This window comes from Eschrichtius robustus, chromosome 3, assembly GCF_028021215.1.
Source record: "Eschrichtius robustus isolate mEscRob2 chromosome 3, mEscRob2.pri, whole genome shotgun sequence".
Classification (NCBI taxonomy): Eukaryota; Metazoa; Chordata; class Mammalia; order Artiodactyla; family Eschrichtiidae; genus Eschrichtius; species Eschrichtius robustus.
This window is the reverse complement of record NC_090826.1, coordinates 183,797,608-183,823,276: the sequence shown is the minus strand read 5'-3', so window position 1 is coordinate 183,823,276 and position 25,669 is coordinate 183,797,608. Positions and strand designations below refer to the sequence as shown.

Below are 25,669 nucleotides of genomic sequence, written 5' to 3'. Positions count from 1 at the left end.
GCGAGGTGAAATTCTAGTCAACTTAGTTTGTTTTTATTATAGTTCTGGTTAAATGTGTGGTAGAGAAAGATAAACTATGGCTCATTGAGACTTTTCTTGTATTGATGAAATTACTTATCTCATGCAGTCCTGATATGCAGACTGTTAAAATGTTATTATAAAAAATTTATACAACAGGAAACCATAAAATAAAACATTATGCAAAACTACAAACCTTCCACACAGACTAAGCACTAGTAATAATTTATATTCTTCTAATATTTTCTATGAAAACACACACACACACAAAATTGTATGTTTAATTTTATAATTTGAATTTTTTGTCATATAATAGTATGTGGTGGACAGGTTCCTATGTCATTAAATATTCCTGTTCAAACCATTTTTAATGGATGCATCTAAATCTGCTCTCTAGTTTTGATCAATTTATTTAACAATTTTTCTTTTACATTTTTAGTTACTTTAATAGTAATGGACATTCATTATTTCATGTAATAAATATTATAATTTTGTAATAAAGATGAACATACATAAGTATTCGATTTCCATCTCATATTTTTCATGTGATTAGCTTTTAGAAATTATGTTATGGGGTAAATACTAATTAAATGAATAAATCCATGAAGTAGAAAGGGCATACTTGTGAATTTTGACCTGTATTACCAAATTACTTTCAAGAAATTTATAACAAATTACATGAGCAGTATTATATATGAGTGCTTGTTTTTTGCATATTAAATAACAGTGGGTATTATTATTTTCAGTGTTTTTCAATTGGAAAATAAAATTATATATTGAATTCACATTTCTCTTAATATGAATGAAATTAATCTAAAAATGTTCATTGGCTATATAATTTTTTATTTTTATGATACATCGCCTGGCATAATTCATGTTATTTTTCCTGATTCAGAGAATGAGATATGGTTGTAGTTTGATCCAGCTATTACTTTCCCCTTAATTGAACATATTATTTTCTGATCTTTTAAAATTAGAATTTTCCACAAGAGAGCATACTCAGCGTGGAGGGCTTTTGGGGAGTCAGTGTAACAACTCTACAGATGTTTGTAAGGCGAGTAAACTAAAATTTGGTGCTTTGGTGGTCTCCCATAGTATTATCTTGGTAATATGAATGTTACAGTAAGGTTATTCAGACCAAGGCAAAAACGAAAATATGCTGCTATATCCATTTAAAATATATGTGTTGAGTATGCACAAGATAGTTGAAATGTAATACATAGTAATAAATGTAACAAAACTCATGAATACATAGTATCTATCAAAATTTAAAATATGCTTGTTCTGTATTATTTCAGAATGATCTACACAGAGCCATTCAGCGTACACAGTCTGCAATGTTTAATCAAGTTTTGATTTTAATATCTACATTACTATGCCTTATCTTCACCTGGTAAGATCATACATATCAGCATTTTTATTATGTTTTGTTTTAATTATAGTTCTACAAAAACATATAATAAACCACTTTAATTAAGATTTGACTACAATAAATGAATAGATAAATATTCACTATAAAAAGTAATGGTCACCTACAGAAATAGAAGTAAAATCCTTACTTCAGTCTTAAGGAAAAAAACAAGAAAGCACATCAATCATTTTGTATTGATATTTACTGCAGCTCTGAGGTTTTTCCAAATGCTGTAAACAACCAGATCACAAGGATTTGTACTGCATGCCACAGCTGTCAAACAAGAATTTTTCCTTCAAACTGCTGGCATGGGGGTGCCCTCATCTTTCCATAATCTTCAAAGCAGAACCGCTGTTGAGAACACTGCCCCTGCCCGTCCCTGTTTCCCTGCCCCTCCTCCCCCCCGTGTTCTCTCAGGCATCCAGGCAGAAAGCGAGGGCAGACACGACAGTGTGAGGCAACTGGTACGTTGCTTTAGTATAGAAAACAGTTTTTTTTCCTTTCTATGAACTAATTTTTAATTTTTTTTAATTTTTATTTTTTTTAAACATCTTTATTGGAGTATAATTGCTTTACAATGGTGTATTAGTTTCTGCTGTATAACAAAGTGAATCAGCTATACATATACATACATCCCCGTAGCTCCTCCCTCTTGCGTCTCCCTCCCACCCTCCCTATCCCACCCCTCTAGGTGGTCACAAAGCACCGAGCTGATCGCCCTGTGCTATGTGGCTGCTTCTCACTAGCTATCTGTTTTACGTTTGGTAGTGTATATGTGTCCATGCCACTCTTTCACTTTGTCCCAGCTTACCCTTCCCCCTCCCCGTGTCCTCAAGTCCATTCTCTACGTCTGTGTCTTTATTCCTGTCCTGCCCCTAGGTTCTTCATAACCATTTTTTTTTTCTTTTTTAGATTCCATATATATGTGTTAGCATACGGTATTTGTTTTTCTCTTTCTGACTTACTTCAATCTGTATGACAGACTCTAGGTCCATCTACCTCACTACAAATAACTTAATTTCGTTTCCTTTTATGGCTGAGTAATATTCCACTGTATATATATGCCACATCTTCTTTATCCATTCATCTGTTGATGGACACTTAGGTTGCTTCCATGTCCTGGCTATTGTAAATAGAGCTGCAATGAACACTGTGGTACATGATTCTTTTTGAATTATGGTTTTCTCAGGGTATATGCCCAGTAGTGGGTTTGCTGGGTCATATGGTAGCTCTATTTTTAGTTTTTTAAGGAACCTCCATACTGTTCTCCATAGTGGCTGTATCAATTTACATTCCCACCAACAGTGCAAGAGGGTTCCCTTTTCTCCACACTGTCTCCAGCATTTATTGTTTGTTGATTTTTTGATCATGGCCATTCTGACTGGTGTGAGGTGATACCTCATTGTAGTTTTGATTTGCATTTGTCTAATGATTAGTGATGTCCAGCAGTATTTCTTCTTTTGGAATGAGAAATGATGCACTGCCCACATGGATTCATGCAGAGCCTTACTAGAGAAAAAAAAAATGTGAAAATCAAAAAATGAGGTAGAATGATATGTCTGTTTTTCAACTTAATTTTGTGTAATTGTGCTCTGACCTGGATCTGACCTATTGAGAAAGAGAAAAAGCTAATTAGGAAGTACTACAATAGGAAGAATGCCTTCATCACTAGTACAATACTATTTTTAGATTAAAGTATAGCTATAGATATATGTATGTAAATATAGTTGTAGGTACAGTAATATAACAACTATTACACCTAAGTAGTATGCAATTAATTCCTCTATTAAATGGATTTAAAATATGTTTTATTGCATACTTTTATATTTAAAAAGTAAACATTTTAGGATATTCCATGCCTTTAAATATAAAATACCCCTTTAAAATGGACACAATGCCATCTTATCATTTAGTTTTTTTTAACTCTTCACAAATTATTTTTATTATTTACCTAGTAAATATCTAACTGCATAAATTTGAAATACGAACAGTAATGCCTTCTCTTCTAATGTCACAAAAAGTTCTTAATTTTAAGATACATAATTTAGATAATTTAGGAATTTTCTCATTTTACTTAAGGAAAAGTATTATTTAAAATTAAAATTTTTATATACCTATGCACATGCTACTTTCTCAATTGCTGGAAAATTACAAAAAGTAAAATGAATAAGTCTAAATATTATGGGAGTCTGTTAAAGTAAATTTGGTAAAGAGGTAATTGAAATTTTAATGCAAAAGTAAGGACAGATTATTTTTGTATGATAACGCTTAGTCCAGTACTTTGGTTCTGGAGGGATCCTCATCACAGTGAACTACCCACAGTGGGCTCTCTATTTGCTCTTACTTTCTGCCTATACATCTATTTCTTGAGTACTTTTTATTTTCAAAGGAAACAACTACACAAATTTTGCCACTTTCTTATGCCACAGTGCTGTGCTAGATAAAGGGTATTCATGATCTATATGTAATTTCCATTATGCAGTTTATTTGTCACTTTAATCATTTGTGTTTCCTTTTTGTTTTATTTGCAATTATAGTTACTTTGTTGTTGTTGTGTGTATGTATGTTTAAACTTTAGACATTTGAGTGGTAGTTTTGACAGGTATTATCTAATGTTAAAGCTGTCACCAATACGTGGATATGAGTCTACCTTTTAATGTGCAATTATTATATAGAGTTAGTTTAGGTACATAAAATGTTATTGTTTTTAATCACACGTACTCAATACATTTACATTAATATGTTTTAAAATTATAATATCAAGGATGGAAAAACTGAAGTTTGATCTCTTTGTGTATTCTTCTCTAGCATTACAAGCAAAATGTCTTCATAAATCATGATCATCATAGTAAGGTAGAATAAGTCTTATTCGAATTCACCATTGATGGTGGGGTTACCTACAAGAAAAATATGAACAATGATGCATTACTAATGCTATATCATCAGGCTATTTTACCAAAGAGTTACAACACACATATTATAAAATACAAATATGCACAAAGATACAAGAACTTACACAAATGGAAACATCTAGGTAGTCTGTCCAAGATTGTTACATCAGCTTAATACTGTTGGAGACAAAGTTTGCTTATATCTTGTTTTCAGCCATTCTCAAAACAGGGTTTCCATGGTTTAGTATGGCTGCTTTGCTCTTGCCGTTACATCCTAACTCCATCCTTAGGAAAGAAGAATATAAGGCACAACCCAGAAATTGTGTGCATAACTTAGGCTAGAATTTGGTCATATACCCACACAATAGCTGCAGGGGATCTGCAAAAATGTAGTCTGGCGGGGCAACAAATACCCAGTTGAATATTATATTATCAAGAAAAAGAAAAATGTGATGCTGTGGAACAATAAGCAGTCTCTGGCAATGATAAGTCATAAACGTTTACATGTACACTGTTTGTTTAAAACTCAAGGCTATACTAATTTGGAGGCCTTGGGCAAATTACTTATTTATCTAGCCTTGTTTTCCACCTCATTAAATGAGTACAACATTAATCACCCTATAAGATTTTTGTGTTTTTTCAAATGAGGATTAAATTGGATATGTTTATAAAATGTCTGTCTAGCAGAGGGCATGGCATATGGTGTAAACACTCCAAAAATTTTAATTTCAAAAGTCCTCTTTATACAAGATGATTGAATTATCATGTGAACCTGCAAAAAGAGATTTACTCTAAAATGTTTAAGCATAATAATTTGTTAATAATACTATGAAACTGAATCAGGATGCCTAAAAATGATTCTAGGCAGCAGGCAGGGGCCTGACTACTTTTTTTTTTCCCTTCCAGTTTTATTGGGAAATGATTGACATACAGCATTATACAAATGTAAGGTGTATAGGATAATGATTTGCTTATATACATCATGAAATAATTGCCATGATAAGTTTAGTGACTATCTATCATCTCATATAAATATAAAAGAAAAGAAAAAAATTTCCTTGTGATGGGAACTCAGGATTTATTCTCTTAACAATTTTCATATATAACAGAGCAGTGTTAATTATATTGATATTAATCCTGATTTACATTACATCCGTGGTACTTATTTATCTTATAACTGGAAGTTTGTACCTTTTGACCACCATCATCATCATACAAAGATACTACATTATTATTGACTATATTCCCCATGCTGTACATTTCATTCCCGTGACTCATTTATTTTGTAACTCTAAGTTTGTACCTCTTAATTTTCCTCATCTATTTCATGCAGTCCCCAGACCCCCTCCCCTCTGGCAACCACCTGTTTGTTTTGATATGTTTATTCATTTGTTTTGTTTTTTAGATTCCACATATAAGTGAAATCATACATTATTTGTCTTTCCCTGTCTCACTTAACTTAATACCCTCTGGGTTCATCCATGTTGCCACAAATGGCAAGATTTCATTCTTTTTTTATGGCTGAGTAATATTCCATTATATATATATGTATATATATGTATGTATATATATGTTTGTGTGTATATGTACATATTTTTATATGTATATTTGTAAATATGTGTATGTATATATATTTGTATCTATGTATGTATGTATATATACACACATATATATTCCATTGTGGTGAAATTAGTCATAATTAATTGCTGTTAAGTTGTATCATAGAGCAAGTCTATCATTGCTTTTCCAAATCAGAACTTTTAATACGTACATTAAATTTTAAGCCCCAAATGATTCAGGAACTAATATTTGATGAAATGGCTCTGTTGTTCATGGATCTCACCATCTTAATATTACCTGTTTGGAAAGCTGCTGTATGGTTTTAAAATGTATCTTGTCTTCAACATTATGAACATTAAAAAGGACTATCATTAAGCATTCGTCTATAAGAGACACCATGCTCAGTGCCAAACTGAAATAAAAATTAGGCTACTGACCTCTCCCTGTAGGGAATGTGCTCAGAATTGCTTTTCCTGTCATTGTAATGGAATTTCACTAATCTTCCCACGTGTCGGCTGTGTGCCCCTCCTGATCAGTAATACACGCTTCCAAGACAGCTGGAAATTGTGATTCAGCCTGTGTCTCTGTAATAAAGCAGAGACAACTGGTCCATCTGGTAATTAAGTGCATGACTTTAGCTTAATTATCAGCATATTCTAACCAATAATAAGTACTCTTAATTTATAGTGCATTTGGTGTTTCTAATTTTACACTAGTAGACTTATTTTTGCACCTACTTTGATTCAAATTTTTATTTGAATATGTATTACATATTTTCATATTATTTTGTAGAGTTATAAAACAAAGAGCTATATTAGGTTAGTGGATATTTTGTGTTTTAGTCCAATGTAAAAAAATTTATTTTACCTCCTCAGTCTTATTTAAGGAGAAAATGAACCTATTACATTATTAACATGCTTAATTCAAAAGTATTTGGGATTTTCCTGTGCATCTTTGATTAATACTTATTGAATACTGGATGCTTAAGTTCTTGAAATCTATTTACTGAATTGACTCTTAAGGCAAAGAGCTACTTGGGAAGTGGACAGACAGAAGCTAAGTACTGTAGTTTGGAGAAAGTGTTACAACATGGTCTAGCAGTACAGCACCATCGTGATATTTGATTACTAGTTTTGTTTGGTCACATTTGTTTTGCTTATATTACAAATGAACGACAGAAAGTGCATTTGTCTAAAGATCTGGCAACTGACTAACAGTCCCCAGGCTTGTTTCACACTAGAACAAATAGAAAACTATTTGTCCCAACTCAATTTTGCATAAGTGAGCAGCCAAGTTTTAGGCAGTTAATTAACCAAGTAAGGTGAATTCAAATTGAGGAAAAGCGGAATATGGTTATTGAATGTATATAAATAATAATAATGTAATTATTATTAATATAAAAATCTAAGAAACATGGTTTTGAATTAAAATTCTGCAACAAATAAGCAATTTTTGAAATATGACAATAATGTATAGTTATTTTCAAACATCAAATACTGAGAATAATGGCTAACATTTCAAGGGGTTCCTATGTGTTAGGCACTTTTCTGAGCACATGTATTAACTAATTTAACCTTTAACAGCTTATAAGGTAAGTTCTATTGTCCTTATTTTATAGATGAAGAAACTTTGAGGCACAAAGTAGTTAAGGAATTTGCAAAAAAAGTAAAACAACTAAGTATATCTATCTTAAATATCCACTTATCTACTGTAAGCTGTGCTAAGACTTCAGGAAAAAATAAAGGCATTACCTACAAATGAATAAGAATCAATCTGATATCCATGTTCTCATCTGAGTTAAAAGTTTCTAAAACACAGTTCACAAGTTTCCAAGAAAAATTGATTTAGAACCTAAACTTTGATAGAATTTAAGCCCTCATTGAATTATGAAAATAATGTAGTTATTTTCAGATATACAAGAACTTAGAAAGTATGCTACCTATGTAGCATTAAACATGTATTACAAAAATAAGAAAAAAAAGATAAAGGAAAAAATATATATGTTATGAGAAGCAGTGGTACGTGCAACAGGTACTCATTGGATCTGGCTCTGCGAAACCCCATCTTCACACTTCATTTTATCAGAAGTGTAGTTGAAGATTTATCCAAGCAGAGGCGGAGACCCCATTTTTATTGTCCATGGTGAAGACACCTAGCCAAGGGAGGTTTCCACTTAGAAGATGGGGTAAAGGTGTGAGAGAAAGCCAGTTGTCATACCACACTAATTGAGAATCAACGACTTCTGATGGTCTTTAGGAGAATAATAGTTCTGTGGGAAAGGCTCTGTGACATTGGTTTTGTACCACTCAAGATGGTCAGTTATGTATGAAAGCCATCAACTGATAATCTCAAAAATGAATACACGTAGGGAGGGTGACACATGTGAGGTCTCCTTGAAAAAATTACCTTGGGACAAAATCTACAAAATTAAGGAAAATAAAGAAGTCTTGATAAAAGATTTGAAGTAAGAGATAAATCAGTTTACTTGTAGCAGCAGACATGAATGCTCTGTTCCCAAAGAGATCCTAAAATGTCATCATAATAGTAATGATAGTTAAAACTTATTTAATGTTTACCTTCTTTGCCAGCCAATTTTTTTATTGCTTTACATGTAATAAATTGTTTAATTTTGCACAACAACCTTCTATGGTAGGTATTATTCTCATTTTACAGACAAGAAACTGAGGCACAGAGAGGTTAGATGGAAAGATAAGCCTTAGTTTATCCAAAGTCTACGATTAGTAAGAAGCAGAGCTCAGATCTGGACCTAGGCAAATTGGTTGGTTCCAGAGCCCACATCCTTAACCTTTGTAATATTATTTGTGTGAAGTTCTAGAAGTCATTAACCTAGATATATAAAAATTATAATCAAACTAAAAAATCAAATAGAATTATGATAATTTGTTCATTTCTATTGTGAATTTTAAATTACTGTTTGAAGTAGGATAATAGTTTAATAAGACATTAAGATGACACTTTCTTCATTTGTAAAGATATTTTGGATTAACTATAGAAAAATATTTTAGCCATTACTTTCTCTTTTGTGTGAATAGTTACTTTAAATTTAGCAAGTTTCTAATCTTTATTTTTTTAGTTTTATCAACAACAAATATATGTTTAGATAAAATTACCACATATATACATGATTAAAATTTGTTCAAATTATTTCCATTTACCTGTTCATCTGTCTCTCTTTCTATACTTCTATGTTTCTATAGAGATATAGCTAAGAATATATCAAGTGATTCTATACAGACATAGGATTTTTTTTTAACTTTCTTATACTTCTGCTATGGTTTAGATTTTCAAAATGAATATGTGTAAGTTTTTAAAACAAAACAAAGTCACAAAAATTAAGGAATGTAAAAAGAGGCAACAAAATTTAACACAAAATGCAAAATGTAAGGATCACATTCAATATGATTTGTATGATTAATTTCTTTACATTTGTAAAATGATTCTCATATATATATTTTTTAATCTAAATTCCTCACCTTTCTCTCCTGCTTATCCTTTGAGTCTCAACTTTTAGATTGAAGCTCTTTTATGAAGTTTTCTTGAAGTTTATCTGAATTAATGGGAGATGCCCAAGCTTTATGTTTCTCAGTGATGGAAAAAATTATAAAATATATAATGCTTCTTTAATTATCAGTGTTTCCTGCCAGATTTTTATCATATATAACAAAGTTTCAGTTTTCCTTTCTTACCATTTTATGTCCAGTATCTCTTATGGTTGGAAAATATAAGATGCTTAACAAATGTTTGCGATTGATAGAAAATAACATTCCGGGGTTAAAAATCCCAGGACAATTTCCTTATCAACTGAAGATACTTAAATATATTGTAAACTAAGCATGTTCAAACCATATATTCTGAGAATGTTCTTTTAAATGCCTTCTTTTCACATTTTGGTGTCAGGTGATGGAAAGAATCTTTATAATTGTAACCTTCTATGCCACTATGGTTTTATGAAGACATTCTAGTTCTGTTACTTCTGTCAAAGAGATGTAACTGAGAGGCAAAACTTCTACAACTTTTTTAGTTAAAAAGAGATGCTCTTTGAGATAATTTTTATAAATTGCTTACACATACCTCATAAATAGGAGCGTCCAGATAAATCAAATTTTGGCTGTTAATTTTGTCTCCATATAACTTCAGAATTTACATCTTGAGAATTTTTCTTTTAATGTTAGAATTTGAGAGAGCAGAACAATGTAATAAAATTACTGAAATTATCACCTCCTATGTGATACTAGAGAGCATTGGAATACATGTACTATCATGCTTTTCTCTTCCCATCATCTCTTAGGATTTTTGTTTGTTTTTTCTTCTACTTCTTTCTTTGATTTTTTTGGTTCCTGAGGTCTCACTTTTGTTTCTCCCATCTGATCTAAATCCCAATCCTCTCCTGAAAAGTCTGTTTATCTATTATTTTGAAATAAAGAAAATGCGTGTTTGTGCATCAGGGCATAGGGTGGGGTGTGGTCACTTTTCACGAACTACTAAATTGCAGTGTATGTTGACTTCAGATCTGTGGCCTATGATATCAGTTACTAACCTTTTTTGCATAGACACGAAGACAATGCCCAGCAGAGTGGGAACTTCCTTTTAACAATATTTATTATTACTTCAAAAGCAACAGTTCTCTCTAGAAAATGTGAAATCCCAACATCTCAAATGATCTTAAATCCCATGGGAATCTTAGGTTTTAGGCAGACATTCTACAGGAAATGAAAATGATTATTTGGAACAATTTAATTGGTATTCATTCAGTAAATACCAAATTGCAAGTTGTGGGCTGATTTGAATGCTAATGTCTGAATTACAAGCATGAAATCAAAGTGTTAGATGCTTTCAGCACAGAATGCCATTGCTAGTTAAATTTTTCCAGTAACTCTGCACAGCAGTGGGATTCATAGGGAGTGCATTGATATTTATTTATTTCTGCCATGTGACTTTTTTTCCCTCTGAAAACATTTTGTTGTACAAATTGACATTTACCAGGTGAAATTTGTGGTGAAAAAGTTTATAGTCTCAGTATTTCCTTTCATTCAAATTAATGTTTTCCTTATAAACCTTGCCAAAGCTTAAAAAGCTTGTATAACTAAATGTATAGTTAACATATTAAAAGAAGCCCATTTTAAAAAGCACTAATTACAGATGATTAGAAATTAAGGTGCTTTTGTTATTATATTTAGAACCTATTTAAGTAAGCAAATCAGTTACGATTTTTCAGTCGTTTTAAAGAGGGTAGCATGAGAGTCTGTATTTTAAATCCTAAATAAATGTTCACATTTTGTTTTAGAATTGTATAACACTAAAATTATTTTGCATGGATCTGTGTCAAAGATAGCACTTAAGAATGTTTTGTAAAGAAGCAAAGCTCACTAGACTCTTAAATCCAGCACTCTTCATGAAACATTTCAAAAATAAACATATTTTTCTAAAAGGCAAATAATAATAAGCTAACATTGAAACTTAAAAAATGTATTTAATTCATGTGAATGTAAATGAAGTGTAAGTTTTCAGTGCCTATACTATTTTTTAGTATTGTTTTTTTAATGAAGCAGCCACATATTAACAAAACTCTATATATGTCATTTTAATAAGGTAGGTTGACCTCCTTGCAGGTTGGGGCTGAGATACTTGGTAAGTCTTATGCTGCATCTGTGTAGCTCCAACCATTTGTGCACTGGGAGCTTTGTCTTGAACTGCTGCATAAGCCTTCCAAGTGCCCAAGGCACTGTCTTCTAATTCTAGTTCTTATCATTGCTGTGAGCCCAGGTCCATCACTGCTGTGAATGGTGCAGTTTGAGGCCATGACTCACCTGTACTGTCTTACCTGTATTCTCAAGCTGTGAGTGCATTCCCCTCAAGGTCAGGACAAGCCACGTACTGATTTATGTTACCGGCTGGCTCCTCCGTAAGAATGGTGTATGAGACCTTGGCCAAAATAGAGAGCGTTACAACAATTAAGAAATGCTCCATTCTGGTTCAATCTGTGCTGAAACTTTTTCATTTTCTGTGTGCATTTCGCTCAGGTTGGTCTTAACACAGTTATTTTCTGTCACTTATTAAGAACTTCTTTAATTTCTGTCTTAATGACAGCTGTTGTCATACCAGAGTGACCACAGAGTTGCTATTTTTCGGTGAGCTCTGAGGTGTGCTTGCTCTTTGGTATAATGGTAAAAATCATAAATTGGAGCAATACAATCCTGGGTTCATGTTATGCCTTTTCCATTGATTAATTCCATGACTATACCTTTAGATCATTTATTGTACACTTATAGATTTGTTAAGAGGGTAGATCTCATGTTAAGTGTTTTACTCCAATATTTAGAAGGGTTATAAACTGAAATTCAACTGAGTAAATCTGAAGATCAAATTGGCTTTCTTCAACAGTTCATGAATCGGGCGCCAGCCCATCTAGCAAATAGAAAGGAGCTCTGAAGAGCTATAGAAAAGGAAAGGTTTTTAAAGGCAGAAAGAGGGTGGGGAAAGGAAGTTTATTAGCAAAGAGTAGATTGTTTCAGGCAAGGTCACTTTCCCATGGGGGAAGGCAGGGGTCTATCCAGCAGATGACCTCACTTGTGCTGACCAGGTGATTCCAGACTGACTGGTTAAAGAGTACATTCTTGGGAGAGACTAAAACTGCAGTTAAGTCTTGGTTTGCTGATGTGGGGCTCAGCACAAGTGACTCCATTTGGAGCCCATGGTTTCTTTTTTTAACAGAAGTGACACAGTTTTGATGACAAATTGGACGTAAGGTGAGAGAGAAAGGAAAATTGAAGATGGCTTTGAGATTTACATTTTGGGAAACTGACTGAATGTCATGCCATATGTGAGGATAAGGAAATCTGGAAAGGAACATGAAGAGGAAGGAAAAGAGTCCATTCTAGTTGAGACACATTTTAGAAACCTAAGGTAAGGTGTCGAGTAGCCATGTGTCTGTAGGAGCCCAGAGTTTAGGAGAAGGGTGGGGACCAGGTGGTGAATTTGGTAACCATCAACATATGGACCAGCATTGAAGGCAATGGATTAGAAAAGAGCACCTAGGGAATGAACACAATAGAAATTCTGATTAAAAACAAAGCAAAACAAAAACCTTAACAGGGTAGGAAGAGAAGATAAATGGCACAATTTACAAGGAGACAGGATCTTCATTTACCTCTGTATCCAAAAGGGGTGGCAGTTAAATATATAAAGTAAAAACTAGTGAAAATGCAAGGAGAACTTGATAAAAATATAATAGCAGCAGAAGACTTTAATAAAGAATCATATTACTCAAGTGGATCCCGGAATATTTCTTATTTTTCACTTCTCCAAACAGCCCTCTCTATACCGTCCAACCAGATGGCTGTCTATTTCAAACCATAGTCAACGTCAGAGCTTTTATAGTACATTTTCATTATAATAAAAGCATTTTCTTACCGTCAAGCAACGAAGCCTGTGCAAAATTCATACATCTTTTTAAAACACCATAAAATCTTTTTTTTTCTCTTTCAAAGTTCCTCCTCATTTTTTCATCTTGTCTTTCCCTTATTAATTCCTCTTCTGTTACTGAACTCCTTAAATTGCTTAGACACTTTTGCGTTTCAACTGACTTTTAGTATCCTTATACTCAGGGTCATATATCATTGCTGTTCTTCTCACAATTTCCTGTTAGTAAATTCTCTAAATTATTTTATGTTATAAAATATATAATATTTTACATTTATATTTTATTTAAATAGATAGAGGGTATTGTAATTTACCCTCTTTCTGTGCTTTAGAGTATTTTTGATTCAGAGTGTTGAGAGCCTCATTTCAGCACTGTCTCCTTTCTCTAGACCCATTGCTTATTCTGGTGGTATCTCCTGCCCCAAGGTTATAATAACTTTCACCAACATTTTGCTATGCAAATGGTATACAGAATATTTCTGATTATCCCTAATAATTCAGGCTCATTCAGCTACTTAAAATTCTTTCTCATTCCTGTCTATTAGCCCACTGAATTATATTTATTATAGACCCTTGTTCTACCTTTATATTTAAGTTTTTAGTATTTATTTTTAGGCTCCTCATTTTCTAGCAAATTGATTTTAGGATGTTCTAAATACCTCATTTGAATTTCATATGAGCTTCTTCCCTCTAGTGTGCCGGCTGGGAAGGTGAAAAACCACTTTCAATCCCCTGCTTTATAATTAGCTTTTATATTGACAATTGAAGCACAGTCTTCTTTTCTTCAAGTCAGATATCCCCCAAGTGCTTTCATTTTTCTCTACGGGACTTTTTTGGTTTGTTCGTTTGCCTTTCACTAAATCTTCTCTATTTTCTAATTATAAAGTCAAGCAGGACCCAGTGCTGAATAAACACAAAGATCAAGATCATTTATATAAAAGCGTTTTGTAAAGTACATGTAAATGTAAATGTAAAGTAGCATTTCTCATTGCCATAATTCAGGGGACAGATTTTTAGTTTAACAAAGAAATCATTCTTCTTAGGCTTTATTTCTCACAGGGACATATGCAGCTCTCTGGAGGGGCTTTAGGTAAAAACAGAAATTCATTGGATTTGAAGATTTCTTGGTTGTGTCACTTTTTTGCTGTGACTTCAGTTAAATTATAGCTTCTCTGAGGCTTAATTTATTCATTTGTCAAATGGAGACAGAAAAACACTCTATAATCTTCAACAGAAGTTGGAGGCAGTTTTCAAAACAGACATGAAATTGGGTCATTATAACAGAAGTAGAAGAAACAACAAATCAACATAGTAGGGATGAAGTATAAACCTGCTATTAAGTTTTAAGACAGCTGAGGTGGGGGGAGAAATGAATTATACTGAGCTCTCATTATCAGAAAAAAGAAAGCACACACATACCTCAATGTAATTAATGTCCTCTTTCCCTGTTTCCTGCAGAACTCAGGAACCTCATTCTGTAGACAGACTGATACAGAGGCAATATATAAGGGCAGATGCACAATGTATATTATTCTTAAAAAAATTTACATAATGGAAAGATAGCATTGGTTTTCTGCTTATTGGCTTAGTGTTCTACTAAGCCCCCGTGACAGCCTTATGAAACTCTGAGGTATGCATTCTATCCCTAGTTTGGAGAGGAGACCAGTAAGGGCAGAGGAAAGAGTTAAGGCGTTTTGGAAGTAAGTGGGGCTCCGGGAATGAGCCCAGGTTTGTCTGATCATGACCTGTCATCTTTTCTATGCATATGAGGCCTTAACAGGTGCGTGAAAGCAATTCTTTCAGGAGACAATGTGTGGTGGTACAAATTATGGTGCTTGGCAGGGTTCAACTTTATTCTAGGAGATAAAGTAGAACACGTAGAGGGTGGGAAGATCATTTGTACTTTCACCTAACTTTCTCCAACATAAATTTTTTTTTCCAGACGTTTGCTAAGAATTGGCAGAGAAAGTTATCCAGGCTTTTCTTGATTTCCAGGACCTGGCTACTCTATCTGCCTAGGTGAGCTCATTGATGCCTGTGGCTTCCAAAACCATCTGTAAGCTGACAACTTCAGCAGCCCAAAACATTTTTAATTCTTCTCTGTTTCCAGGCAGTTTTCACCTATATGTTCTCAATGATCCCACTGTTGATCCATCCCTTAAAAAAAGTAAAGTACGTGGAGTCATCTGGCCCGCTCCTTTTTTCTCAGGCAGAGCATCCAATCTATCAGCAAGCCTACTGGCTTTAAGGCCAAGATCCCTCCAGGCACCATCCCCCTCTATCTGCACTGTCTCTACCCCTCAAACAGCCATTGTCTCTTGCTTGGATATCTGGTCTGTCTGCTGATACCCTTGCTTTCTTACAGTCTATTTCCACAGAGCAGTAAGAATATTCTTACAAGTTTAAGAACCTCTATCTTCCCCCCAATGCACTTGGATCAAAACACCAAAAATAATTATGGGGCTGCCCACGGTCTGGCCCATGCTTACCTCTTTGACCTCAGCTTATACTGTATTTCCTCTGAACCACTGGTTTCTTTCTGTTCCTTGATGATATTATGATGATTCCTGACTTGGGTTTTCTTTTTTTTTTTTTAACATCTTTATTGGAATATAATTGCTTTACAATGGTGTGTTAGTTTCTGCTGTATAACACAGTGAATCAGCTATACATATACATACATCCCCATATCCCCTCCCTCTTGCTACTCCCTCCCACACTCCCTAACCCACCCCTCTAGGTGGTCACAAAGCACCGAGCTGATCTCCCTGTGCTATGCGGCTGCTTCCCACTAGCTATCTGTTTTACATTTGTAGTGTATATATGTCCATGCCACTCTCTCACTTCGTCCCAGCTTACCCTTCCCCCTCCCCATATCCTCAAGTACATTCTCTACGTCTGCGTCTTTATTTCTGTCCTGCTCCTAGGTTCTTCAGAACCAATTATTATTTTTTTTTAGATTCCATATATATGTGTTAACATACGGTATTTGTTTTTCTCTTTCTGACTTACTTCACTCTGTATGACAGTCTCTAGGTCCATCCACCTCACTACAAATAACTCAGTTTCTTTCCTTTATATGGCTGAGTAATATTCCATTGTATATATGTGCCACATCTTCATTATCCATTCATCTGTCAGTGGACACTTAGGTTGCTTCTATGTCCCGGCTATTGTAAATAGAACTGCAATGAACACTGTGGTACATGACATTGTGTACATGACCCTTTTTGAATTATGGTTTTTTCAGGGTGTATGCCCAGTAGTGGGATTGTTGGGTCATACGGTAGTTCCATTTCTAGTTTTTTAAAGACCCTCCATACAGTTCTCCATAGTGGCTGTATCGATGTACATTCCCACCAACAGTGCAAGAGGGTTCCCTTTTCTCCACACCCTCTCCAGCATTTATTGTTTGTAGATTTTTTCATGATGGCCATTCTGACCGGTGTGAGGTGATATCTCATTGTAGTTTTGATTTGCATTTCTCTAATGATTAGTGATGTTGAGCATCCTTTCATGTGTTTGTTGGCAATCTGTATATCTTCTTTGGCGAAATGTCTATTTAGGTCTTCTGCCCATTTTTGGATTGGGTTGTTTGTCTTTTTGATATTGAGCTGCATGAGCTGCTTGTATATTTTGGAGATTAATCCTTTGTCAGTCGCTTCGTTTGCAAATATTTTCTCCCATTCTGAGGGTTGTCTTTTCATCTTATTTGTGGTTTCCTTTGCTGTGCAAAAGCTTTTAAGTTTCATTAGGTCCCATTTGTTTATTTTTGTTTTTATTTCTGTTTCTCTAGGAGGTGGGTCAAAAAGGATCTTGCTGTGATTTATGTCAAAGAGTGTTCTGTGTATGTTTTATTCTAAGAGTTTTATAGTGTCTGGTCTTACATTTAGGTCTTTAATGCATTTTGAATTTATTTTTGTGTATGGTGTTAGGGAGTGTTCTAATTCCATTCTTTTACATGTAGCTGTCCATTTTCCCAGCACCACTTATTGCAGAGGCTGTCTTTTCTCCACTGTATATTCTTGCCTCCTTTATCAAAGATAAGGTGACCATATGTGTGTGCATTTACCTCTGCGCTTTCTATCCCGTTCCATTGATCTGTATTTCTGTTTTTGTGCCAGTATCATACTGTCTTGATTATTGTAGCTTCGTAGAATAGTCTGAAGTCAGGGAGCCTTATTCCTCGAGCTCCGTTTTTCTTTCTCAAGATTGCTTTGGCTATTCAGGATCTTTTGTGTTTCCATACAGATTGTGATTTTTTTTGTTCTAGTCTGTATAAAATACCATTGGTGGTTTGATAGGGATTTCATTGAATCTGTAGATTGCTTTGGGTAGTATAGTCATTTTCACAATGTTGATTCTTCCAATCCAAGAACAATGGTGTATCTCTCCATCTGTTTATATCATCTTTAATTTCTTTCATCAGTGTCTTATCATTTTCTGCATACAGTTCTTTTGTCTCCTTAGGTAGGTTTATTCTTAGGTATTTTATTCTTTTTGTTGCAATGGTAAATGGGAGTATTTCCTAAATTTCTCTTTCAGATTTTTCATCATTAGTGTATAAGAATGCAAGAGATTTCTGTGCATTAATTTTGTATCTGGCTACTTTACCAAATTCATTGATTAGCTCTAGTAGTTTTCTGGTAGCATCTTTAGGATTCTCCATGAATAGTATCATGTTATCTGCAAACAGGGACAGTTTTACTTCTTTTCTGATTTTGATTCCTTTTATTTCTTTTTCTTCTCTGATTGCTGTGGCTAAAACTTCCAAAACTATGTTGAATAATAGTGGTGAGAGTGGGCAACCTTGTCTTGTTCCTGATCTTAGTGGAAATGGTTTCAGTATTTCACCATTGAGAACAATGTTGGCTGTGGGTTTGTCATATATGGCCCTTATTATGTTGAGGTAAATTCCCTCTGTGCCTACTTTCTGGAGGGTTTTTATCATAAATGTCTGTTGATTTTGTCAAAAGCTTTTTCTGCATCTATTGAGATGATCATATGGTTTTTCTCCTTCAGTTTGTTACTATGGTTTATCACATTGATTGACTTGCATATATTGAAGAATCCTTGCATTCCTGGGATAAACCCCACTTGATCATGGTGTATGATCCTTTTAATGTGCTCTTGGATTCTGTTTGCTAGTAATTTGTTGAGGATTTTTGCATCTATGTTCATCAGAGATATTGGCCTGTAGTTTTCTTTTTTTGTGACATCTTTGTCCGGTTTTGGTATCAGGGTGATGCTGGCCTTGTGGAATGAGTTTGGGAGTGTTCCTCCCTCTGCAATATTTTGGAAGAGTTTGAGAAGGATAGATGTTAGCTCTTCTCTAAATGTTTGATAGAATTCTCCTGTGAAGCCATCTGGTCCTGGGCTTTTGTTTGTTGGAAGATTTTTAATCACAGTTTCAATTTCAGTGCTTGTGATTGGTCTGTTTATATTTTCTATTTCTTCCTGGTTCAGTCTCAGAACGTTGTGTTTTTCTAAGAATATGTCCATTTCTTCCAGGTTGTCTATTTTATTGGCATATTTCTGCTTGTAGTAATATCTCATCATCCTTTGTATTTGTGCAGTGCCAGTTGTTACTCCTCCTTTTTCATTTCTAATTCTGTTGATTTGAGTTTTCTCCCTTTTTTTCTTGATGAGTCTGGCTAATGGTTTATCAATTTTGTCTTCTCAAAGAACCAGCTTTTAGTTTTATTGATCTTTGCTATCATTTGCTTCATTTCTTTTTCATTTATTTCTGATCTGATCTTTATGATTTCTTTCCTTCTGCTAACTTTGGGGTTTTTTTGTTCTTCTTTCTCTAATTGCTTTAGGTGTAAGGTTACTTTGTTCATTTGAGATGTTTCTTGTTTCTTGAGAAGAAATGTTTCTTGTTTCTTGAGTAGAATTGTATTGCTATAAACTTCCCTCTTAGAACTGCTTTTGCTGCATCCCATAGGTTTTGGGTCATTGTGTTATTGTCATTTGCTTCCAGGTGTTTTTTTGATTTCCTCTTTGATTTCTTCAGTGATCTCTTGGTTATTTAGTAGTGTATTGTTTAGTCTCCATGTGTTTGTATTTTTTACAGACTTTTTCCTGTAATTGATATCTAGTCTCATAGCATTGAGGTCAGAAAAGATACTTGATACAATTTCAATTTTCTTAAATTTACCAAGGCTTGATTTGTGACTCATGATATGATCTATCCTGGAGAATGTTCCATGAGCACTTGAGAAGAATGTGTATTCTGTTGTTTTTGGATGGAATGTCCTATAAATGTCAATTAAGTCCATCTTGTTTAATGTATCATTTAAAGCTTGTGTTTCCTTATTTATTTTCATTTTGTATGATCTTTCCATTGGTGAAAGTGGGTTGTTAAAGTCCCCTACTATGATTGTGTTACTGTCAATTTCCCCTTTTATGGCTGTTAGCATTTGCCTTATGTATTGAGGTGCTGCTGTTTTGGGTGCATAAATATTTACAATTGTTATATCTTCTTCTTGGATTGATCCCTTGATTATTATGTAGTGTCCTTCTTTGTCTCTTGTAATAGTCTTTATTTTAATGTGTATTTTGTCTGATATGAGAATTGCTGCTCTAGCTTTCTTTTGATTTCCATTTGCATGAAATAATTTTTTCCATCCCCTCACTTTCAGTCTATATGTGTCCCTAGGTCTGAAGTGAGTCTCTTCTAGACAGCATATATATGGGTCTTGTTTTTGTATCCATTCAGCCTATCTATGTCTTTTGGTTGGAGTATTTAATCCGTTTACATTTAAGTTAATTACCTATATGTATATTCCTATTACCATTATCTTAACTGTTTTGGGTGTGTTATTGTCCGTCTTTTCCTTCTCTTGTGTTTCCTGCCTAGAGAAGTTCCTTTAGCATTTGTTGTAAAGCTGGTTTGGTGGTGCTGAATTCTCTTAGCTTTTGCTTGTCTGTAAAGGTTTTAATTTCTCCATTGAATCTGAATGAGATCCTTGCTGGGTAGAGTAATCTTGGTTGAAGATTTTTCCCTTTCATCACTTTAAATATGTACTGCCACTCCCTTCTGGCTTGCAGAGTTTCTGCTGAAAGATTAGCTGTTAACCTTATGGGGATTCCCTTGTATGTTATTTGTTGCTTTTCTCTTGCTGCTTTTAATATGTTTTCTTTGTATTTAATTTTTGATAGTTTGATTAATATGTGTCTTGGCATGTTTCTCTTTGGATTTATCCTGCCTGGAACTTTCTGCACTTCCTGGACTTGATTGACTATTTCCTTTCCCATACTGGGGAAGTATTCAACTATAATCTCTTCAAATATTTTCTCAGTCCCTTTTTTCCCCTCTTCGTCTTCTGGGATGTGCAAATGTTCGCACCAATTCGAATGTTGGTGCGTTTAATGTTCTCCCAGAGGTCTTTGTGTCTGTCCTCAGTTCTTTTCATTCTTTTTTCTTTAATCTGCTCTGTGGTAGTTATTTCCACTATTTTTCTTCCAGGTCACTTATCCATCCTTCTGCCTCAGTTATTCTGCTATTGATCCCTTCTAGAGAATTTTTAATTTTATTTATTGTGTTGTTCATCATTGTTTGCTTGCTCTTTAGTTCTTCTAGGTCCTTGTTAAACGTTTCTTGTATTTTCTCCATTCTATTTCCAAGATTTTGGATCATCTTTACTATCATTAGTCTGAATTCTTTTTCAGGTAGACTGCCTATTTCCTCTTCATTTGTTTGGTCTGGTGGGTTTTTACCTTGCTCTTTCATCTGCTGTATATTTGTCTATCTTCCCATTTTGCTTAACTTACTGTGTTTGGGGTCTCCTTTTTGCAGGCTGCAGGTTCGTAGTTACCATTGTTTTTGGTGTCTGCCCCCAGTAGCTAAGGTTGGGTCAGTGGGTTGTGTAGGCTTTCTGGTGGAGGGTACTGGTGCCTATGCTCTGGTGGATGAGGCTGGATCTTGTCTTTCTGGTGGGCAGGACCGTGGCCAGTGGTGTGTTTTGGGGTGTCTGTGAACTTATTATGATTTTAGGCAACCTCTCTGCTAATGGGTGGGGTTGTGTTCCTGTCTTGCTGGTTGTTTGGCATAAGCTGTCCAGCACTGTAGCTTCCTGGTTGTTGAGTGGATCTGGGTCTTAGTGTTGAGATGGAGATCGCTGGGAGAGCTTTTGTAGTTTGATATTACATGGAGCTGGGAGGTCTCTGTTGGACCAATATCCTGAACTCAGTTCTCCCACCTCAGAGGCTCAGGGCTGACACCCGGTCAGAGCACCAAAACCCTGTCAGCCACATGCCTCAGAAGAAAAGGGAGAAAAAGAAAGAAATAAAGAAAGAAAAAATAAATAAAATAAAAATATAAAATAAAGTTATTAAAATAAAACATTTAAAAAATTATTAAAAATAAAAAATAAAAAAGTAATGAAAGAAAGAAGAGAGCAACCAAACCAAAAAACAAATCCACCAATGAGAACAAGTGCTAAAAACTATACTAAAAAGAAAATAAAACAAAACAAAAAAACAGACAGACAGAACCCAATGGTGAAAGCAAAGCTACACAGTCAAAATCACACAAAGAAGCATATACATACAACTGACAAAAAGAGAAAAAGGAAAAATATATATATATATCGTTGCTCCCAAAGTCCACTGCCTCAATTTTGGGACGATTCGTTGTCTATTCAGGTGTTCCAGAGATGCAGGTACATCAAGTTGCTTGTGAGGATTTAATCCGCTGCTCCTGAGGCTGCTGGGAGAGATTTCCCTTCCTCTTCTCTGTTCTCACAGCTCCCGGGGTTCAGCTTTGGATTTGGATCCGCCTCTGCGTGTAGGTCACCTGAGGGCGTCTGTTCTTCGCTCAGACAGGGCGGGGTTAAAGGAGCAGCTGCTTCGGGGGCTCTGGCTCACTCAGGCCGGGGGGAGGGAGGGGTATGGATGCGGGGTGAGCCTGCGGCGGCAGAGGCGTCATGACGTTGCACCAGCCCGAGGCGCGCTGTGCGTTCTCCCGGGAAGTTGTCCCTGGATCACGGGACCCTGGCCGTGGCGGGCTGCACTGGCTCCCAGGAGGGGCGGTGTGGATAGTGACCTGTGCTCGCACACAGGCTTCTTGGTGGCTGCAGCAGCAGCCTTAGCGTCTCATGCCCGTCTCTGGGGCCCGCGCTGATGGCCGCGGCTCGCGCCCGTCTCTGGAGCTCGTTTAGGCGGCGCTCTGAATCCCCTCTCCTTGCGCACCAGGAAACAAAGAGGCAAGAAAAAGTCTCTTTCCCCTTCGACAGCTCCAGCGTTTTTCGCGGACTCCCTCCCGGCTAGCTGTGGCGCACTAACCCCTTCAGGCTGTGTTCACGCTGCCAACCCCAGTCCTCTCCCTGCGATCCGACCGAAGCCCGAGCCTCAGCTCCCAGCCCCGCCCGCCCCAGCAGGTGAGCAGACAAGCCTCTCGGGCTGGTGAGCGCTGGTCGGCGCCAAGGCTCTGTGCGGGAATCTCTCCGCTTTGCCCTCCGCACCCCTGTGGCTGTGCTCTCCTCCGTGGCTCTGAAGCTCCCCCCTCCGCCACCCGCAGTCTCTGCCCGTGAAGGGGCTCCTAGTGTGTGGAAACCTTTCCTCCTTCACGACTCCTTCCCACTGGTGCAGGTCCCGTCCCTATTCTTTTGTCTTGTTTTCTCTTTTTTCTTTTGCCCTACCCAGGTACGTGGGGGAGTTTCTTGCCTTTCGGGAGGTCTGTCTTCTGCCGGCGTCCTGTACTTGTTCTGTAGGAGTTATTCCACATGTAGATGTATTTCTGATGTATTTGTGGGGAGGAACGTGATCTCCGCGTCTTACTCTTCCGCCATCTTGAAGGTCCCTCCGGGTTTTCTTAACAGTGTTCTCTTTGCTTTGTATAATCTCCACTTAGCTTTTGTCGTCCTTAAGGTCTCAGCTCATATGTTAAAGCCTTAATGGAACCTTTCTTAACAACTCAGTCAAGGGTCCTGACAACTCTGCTGTACCATCCACAAGCAGTGGTTCTGCAGTGCACTAGGCTTCTGTTATCTTAATCATCTGTCTTTATCAGAAATTAGACTTATTTTCTTTTACTTATATAAAATAGGTAATGGAATGACACTGAGTTTGTACTGTAAGTCTGGGATAAAATACTTTATTGAAGATGTAAAATATAAAACTGATTTTAAGTTCAGTCATATCTAAAGATGCTAATACTAAACATCACTTTATAATTCTCTCCTATACTAGCGCTGTTTTACACTTTGCCACAAGTACTAAAGCATGTATCAAAATGTTTTATAGGTTTACATTTCAGATGGTTAAAGACAGAATGTAGTAAAAGGATTGATGTTACATGAGTCTTTTCCTCTTCGCCTTACCTACATGGAAGATATTGTACACAAATTTGTCACTCAGGAAAGACAACATAGCTTAGTCAAATTTCATCTTATTTGGGACATTCACCCTAGTTAATTAGTAACTAAATAAATCATTAGTCATTTAGTTCATGGATTGTAAATTTGGTTTCCTTTTGGTACAGGAAGGATTTAGAACCTACAACTTAAATTAACAAATTGCTTTGAGGCAATTGGTTTCCTTTCTAATTATTCTCTCAAATAAAAACATGTCTAATTTCACAGTTTTGTTAAAGAAAGCTTGTGTTATTTAATCTCTACAGAGTTGTGGGTAGGGGAAAAGAAACTTTGTTATATTCCTGGTGTTCCCTCTTAAGAGTATAGATAGCCTTGGTCAAGTGTTGGACTCTTTTCTCCCTGAGATGCTGCCTCTGAAGAGAAAGGAGCTGGACTAGATCAGTTGTTCTCAATCCAGTATGCCATGGTACCCTGGGTGTCCCAGAACTTTCCCAGCAGGGTCATTGAAGTTATATCATTCTATGACATTCATAATTGCTAAGAATGAGGATAAATTCTATTAGGATGATGTCTGTTAAATGAAATTTTGAGCTGAATGAGTCTCATGATGAGTAAAAAGTAAAGGAAATGCCATATTTATTGTGTATTTTTGACCGTAAAAATGCTGTTGTTTTGCTTAGTGAATTTCTTTTGGATACCAAAAAATAAAAAAATCAAAGATTTTTGTGAATGGTAGTACCTTAATTGCAATATTAATTCCTAGCTTAATCTCTTTGAGTATATATAATCTGATATGGGAAAGCTGGTACAAATTTTTAAAAAATTGAAGCCATTGGAGCAAAATGTGCTTTAGGTAAATGTTAATGCAAACCACGTTTCCAGTAAATTTCTTTAGTTTAGACTGTGTCATTGACCTCCTGAAACTGCTCTTTGAACAAGTATTATCTCTCAGGAAAACAGTTGTAATTTCCAGTGAAAACGAAAAATAATTATTTACCTAGGAGACAATTCTACATAGATACTGATATATTTGGCGTTAGCTTAGAAGCAGTAAATACACCATCAATTAGTCGAATGCTCAAATGAGCCAGTCAGATACTTCTCACGAGTGCTCTGACTCACAAATAGAAATATTTTATATTACAGAGTTTTCCGAAATATTAGCTTTCATAGAGTCTATGAAATGGTTATAGGTTCATCTCACTGTCTCTTAGAAAGGGGAGATTTTTCAATTGCTTTTAAGCAGAGATTAAGTGTTATGAATGTATAAGTGTCATCAGTATGACAGCTTTTCTGTTAATGAATATGATAACAATATTGCATTTTAAAAATTGGATTCAAGTAAATTATTACATAAAAGTAAGCGTCACTTTTGCTATGGGAGTAATTCCCACTCCTTACAATATAAAGTAACATGTGAAGGTCTATGTTTTCTTTTATTTCTAATGGCTAATTAAATTTGGATCATTTCAGATAGAATAAAATAAGCCTTGTTTTGTGCCTTACTTGATTTCCAGAAACTGTTGACTAGTGACTGAATATTTGGGATTGGTCTTGTTATGTGACAGTAACTAATAAGACATTCCTGTGGGAACACGTTAAATGAGTATAAACCAGCCTAAATTAGCTGATATTTATTTGGCACTGTTACATATTTCATATGTGCAGAAACATATGAATTAGTGTTTATCTTACTAGCTTCTTGATAGTAAAATAGAAATGCATTGTAAATCAAATATTTTCTGAAAAGATTCTGGATGTATACATATTTTATTTTTATAAACCTATCTTTAAATATATAATGGGAATTAATGGTGTGTAAAACTAATATTTTATTGGTTATACACTTCACTTTTGAGAACTGAATAATTTTTTAAAAATCAAGCAAAAAAAAAAAAAAAGTAAATTGCAGAGAGGCAAGAGCTCAAACCTAGAAAAAACTTTAGGACTGAATTCAGTAGCCATTATTTCCTCTGCTCACAGACGGAACTTCACTTGGGTGATTTGCATGGGCAGTGTCTTAAAGGCGA

The 25,669-nt window shown here is 35.3% G+C and overlaps 1 protein-coding gene across 2 annotated transcripts in view; it reads left to right on the top strand.

Moving 5' to 3' along the window:
• The window catches only part of KCNT2 (potassium sodium-activated channel subfamily T member 2), a 368,862-nt gene that overhangs the window by 147,111 nt on the left and 196,082 nt on the right, over positions 1-25,669 (top strand). For both annotated transcript variants that reach the window (XM_068538563.1, XM_068538562.1), the window contains exon 8: positions 1,317-1,411. In XM_068538563.1, coding sequence (XP_068394664.1) covers positions 1,317-1,411 — 95 coding nt within the window. The remainder of the gene's footprint in view (positions 1-1,316; positions 1,412-25,669) is intronic.